The 4,359-nt window shown below is 41.0% G+C and overlaps 1 protein-coding gene across 1 annotated transcript; it reads right to left on the bottom strand.

Moving 5' to 3' along the window:
* Positions 1-585: 585 nt before the first annotated feature.
* Positions 586-3,984, bottom strand: LOC104963901 (serine protease 35). Its single transcript, XM_010792579.1, has 2 exons — positions 3,819-3,984; positions 586-3,260 (listed from the first exon to the last, which is right to left on the bottom strand). Exons 1-2 carry the CDS (start codon positions 3,869-3,871, stop codon positions 1,850-1,852), a joined length of 1,464 nt encoding a protein of 487 aa, XP_010790881.1. The 5' UTR covers positions 3,872-3,984; the 3' UTR covers positions 586-1,849.
* Positions 3,985-4,359: the final 375 nt, after the last annotated feature.

The following is a 4,359-nucleotide window of genomic DNA, read 5'->3' as shown; positions in this document are numbered from 1 at the left end:
CCCTCACGGCTCATCACTTATGTCTTAACATTTTTATTTATTGGCATGAATAAAAGATTTTGGACAGTCGTTTTGGATAAAAGCGTCAGCTAAATGAAATGTTATGTAATGTAATAAGTTAGGTCTTGCTGAGAAAGACAGACACATGTTGGGCTAAGAAAATTGAGAGCTAACAATGACATTTTAATTCATTCGCAAGATTTCCCCCAGTCTCCAAATGAACTACTAAATGGCTGATTAGTCCACAGATCCAAAACCATGTGACATGTGCAGCCTTACTGGATTATAGATGTGTCTGACAAACTGTCACTCAAGAGGTGAGCTGGTCTCAGATCACAATTCCTGCAGGTCTTGAAGATTTTTAAAATATTATTTAAAAAATGGCTTACAGTAGTTTTGCTTTTGTCCTTAAGCAATAATGAGTCAATTAGCAATTATAATTACAAATATAAAGGAAAGATTATCTTTACAAATATAATACAAATATAAAGGAAAATTATCTTTTTACAAGAAGAGATATATATATATATATATATATATATATATACACTGAATATAGGCCTTTAAACAAACTATGTTTTTTTTTACCAAGTATTTTAATAATAAAGGCATTCAATTCCAACCTTATAAGACTAAGTTGTGTTTATAAGAGCCGGGGTCATTTTGTTGCCAGTCTTTAACATGTTTGTTATTGCTGGAAACTAGAAATTCCTAGCTTTTTATAGTAGCCTACCCAAACGCCACTATAACCAGGTAAACTTTACCTGGTAAAGGGAAGTCCCGAACTTCACACTTTACAGTGACACACACTGGCATCATTAAGAACATAGCTTCATGCCACTGAAATCAATTTTCTTATATTATACCAGGGCACATGATATTTTAGCCCAAACTGCGGGCTTTAGTTACTCACGCTTTGGACTGCTGTAAATCTAGGGAGGAGACAGCAGCCATCTTGGTCAAGTTTGAGTGACGTTCATCGGTGGGAGCTCTGGATGTTCGTGGCCATCTGGTGGCTGCTTCAAAGCACAGACAGAATTGAGGCTTATTTGTATTCGCCTGATTGAACCGAAAATGTGTATGCCTCGCAAAGCAAAATGGGAAATATTCTCCTTTTATCTTGAGCACTCCAGGCATTTATGAATATTGAATTGTCATTGTGTTGATTACTATGTCAGAGTTTTGAGAGTTTAGAGTCAATAGGTAAAGAGTGCAGATTTCCAAAGCATACAGATATTTTTGAATTTGTAAATTTTGTATTTTAGTGTAATTTCATTCAATTTACAGTCACAGTCCTGGTAAAAGAGACATTTTGAATAATACATGGGATCTTGGTTATGATAGTGTTATTACTTTTCAAATGCAATGATGCGTTCAAAAACAATGGTGAGGATGTGCAGTATTTCTTTATTTTTTTTTGTTGAAAAATAAATAATTGGAAGTGTATTTAACAGACATTTTATGGAAACTCAACAGATGATTATCATTTAAAATGGCTACTTTGTGAACTAATTTAAGAACAGCACATATTAAAATGGTCATTATAGCTGTTCACAACACATTTGCTAAAAGCATTCTTGCATCTTACAATATATAAACGATATTGAAGCATATAACACAATAATGAAAGTTCGGCTGCATGGAATTGTGCGTGAGGCTGTAATGCAGCCATGACACATAACCTATAGAGGCCTGCTATTGGCTTTTAAGTACTTGAGGAAGGGCATGATTTTAGTTTTTAATTGGCCCTTCAGTTTTTCTTTTAAGATTTACACTTTAATAAAAGATACTTTTAAACTGCTTTTATACACACCAGCCCAGGTCATTAAGTCTCTATTGTATCCCTTGGTCAAATATCTTTACAGCGTCTTGGATCTCCATGGATCCAGTGACAGATCTGGGCATATTTGGGTGGCGTAATCCTCACTGCAACATTAAAGTCCCTCTGCTCACCTCCTTCTACCTCCACCCACTGATGGCCTGAAAACACCCCAATCACTCTTCGCTGCCACTTCCCTTTCCCGCCTTTCTCTCCCACTTCCTGTCTCAGACGGATGTAAACGCCTGCACCTGTGGCGCCCGGCTGCGCGTCACAGTGTTGGTACATTAAATCGAGAGACTGGTTTGCAACCGAACAAAACCGGTACACCACCTTCTCGTTTCCACGTCCGTCCAGCAGGCTTTTGTCAGCGTCATAGCCTGAAAAGTGGATTCGTGCCAGGGGGGTAGTGGAGGGCGCCACTCCCAGCTTCATATACTTCAGTTTGAGGGGTCGTCTCAGCTCCAAGAGAGCGTAGTCGTAGTCAGGGGACACGGAGCTGGTGAAGCTCTTGGTTTGGATCCACCCTTGAGGGATTCTGGTTTGTTTAACTCGCGTCCAACGGAAGACAGGCTGCTTCATGGGACCAGGACTACGTCGTATACGTTTCCTCCGTTTCCCTGCTCCTACTATAACCCCATGATCAGCTACACCCTCCTTACCATCTTGTCTTCCCCTGAGCCTACTTCCTTTTACTCCCTTTTGCCATACATCTCCATCTACACTATTCCGCTCCCCATCCTCCTCCATTATCTGCTCCTCACCTTTCACCCCCTCTTGATTCACCCCACCTCTCTGCTGCCCTCTTTGCCTCCCAGGCCCTCTTCTTCTTTTAGTCTTAAGCTGCAACACTCCTACTCTCAGCCTTCTGGCACTCTCTAGGTAGTCCTTCCCGTCATGGATGCAGTGTGCCGCTGTCAGCACGTGTTTCGGGGATACTAGGACTCCAGAGCAGCCTGTGGAGAGACGCACAGCAGTGGAGAAAGGATAGTTGGTGATGAAATGCGAGTCAGAGATCACAAAGCGTCCATCTGCTCCGTAAATCTCCCGTTTCCTACGGGTGGGAGCAGGGGAGTGGGCCTGTTGTCCTGTAGATGTCTGTTTGAAACCCTGCAAGATGATATCTGTATGTGTGCGAGTGCCATTCTCATTCATTGTCTCATATCCCAGAATCCTCTCCTGCTCAATTTGGTTCATAGATGGTAGGTGGCTTTGACACTCTATTCCACAGAATGTTTTTGTCCCTTCTTTCTCCTCATCCTCCTCCTGTCCTCTGAACAAAGGCACTTGTAAAGGCTGTGTGTGTGTGTCCAGCAGCAGCGGCAGGTTGTGTCTGGTCCACCTGTTTGCCTCACTGCTCTCTTCTTTACCAAAAACTGCAGAAACTGTCAGGGCTGCTGCACAGAGCAGCAGACACATGAAGCGATCGAGTCCCATCCCACTGAGAAGAAACAGAGACCGGGATAGTAAATCAAAGGTGTTAGAGAGATATAACATGGATCATAACTTCTTTATCTTTTTCTAATGATATCAAGCAAATATAAAATGCGTGTTCATGTTCCCATAGCTCATTCTAGCATTGATGTTGGTTAAGCTATATATTATATGGCCGGCAGAGGGTGCACAAGCTCAATTTTTAAACAATAAAACGCTGAGCAGGAAAATGTAGTGTAATATTTTACCTTACCATGAGGTAAAGCATGAACTACTACAAAACATCCATTAGGAATACAGCCAATAGTATCATAATTACATGAAATATTAATTTAGAGTGACACAAAGAACCTTTTTGACATTACTATTAACTATTTCTAAGGTAATAAAGTATTATGGTCTGGTTATAAGTTGTATTAAAGTTATGCATAGAAAATACGTAAGCCAGTCTCAAACCCATGGTAATAAAGAACGAGTAATGGTAAAAATACAGAATACATTACATTACATACAATATTAAGAGGAGAGATTGTCAAGAAATACAAATGTCTCAACCCTTTCCTACCTGCAAACCTGGAAAAATATCCCAAATCTTCCAGTAAATATTATTTTTCTCATCAATAAAAAATCCTCTCCATCCACACAGCTTCCAGCAGACTGGCTTCCATCATGCAATGGGTAACTGGAGCACAAGGAGAAGCTGTGTGTAAGGTCCTCAGAGAAATCGACATCCCACTCTGATGCAGAAGAGAAAAAAAACAGGCAGAAAAGGGGGAGTCAGTCATAAGGGGGCCCATGAATGAAGTTCTGGATCATGTGATGACATTAGATTTCGGGTCAAAAGTGGAGTCATAGGAAGAGAATTTTAGGTATTTCTCTCAGATTTCGCAAATGTTTTGTTTACCAGACAATATGCAGGGAGGAAAACATGACAAGGAGAACGGAAAAACACCCACTACCAGACACAAAAACTTAAAACCGTGACAGAACCCCCCCCTCAAGGGACGGATTCTAGACGTCCAAAACAAATCCAAAAGGGTGGGTGGAGGGGGTCCGGAGGACGGGTCCGTAACGACAACCCAGAGGCAAAACAGAGTCCGAAGAGG

This window comes from Notothenia coriiceps, unplaced genomic scaffold (assembly GCF_000735185.1).
Source record: "Notothenia coriiceps isolate Sejong01 unplaced genomic scaffold, NC01 NC01_scaffold00036512, whole genome shotgun sequence".
In the NCBI taxonomy this organism is placed as follows: domain Eukaryota; kingdom Metazoa; phylum Chordata; class Actinopteri; order Perciformes; family Nototheniidae; genus Notothenia; species Notothenia coriiceps.
The sequence above is the reverse complement of the archived record's forward strand: the minus strand, read 5'-3'. Positions and strand labels throughout refer to the sequence as shown.

Bases quoted from the DNA above. Each gene is read 5' to 3' on its own strand.
- LOC104963901 (XM_010792579.1), bottom strand. From the start codon at position 3,871: ATGAGAAAAATAATATTTACTGGAAGATTTGGGATATTTTTCCAGGTT. The intron at 3,261-3,818 runs GTAGGAAAGGGT...GTTTCTTCTCAG, and splicing joins ATATTTTTCCAGGTTTGCAG to TGGGATGGGACTCGATCGCT.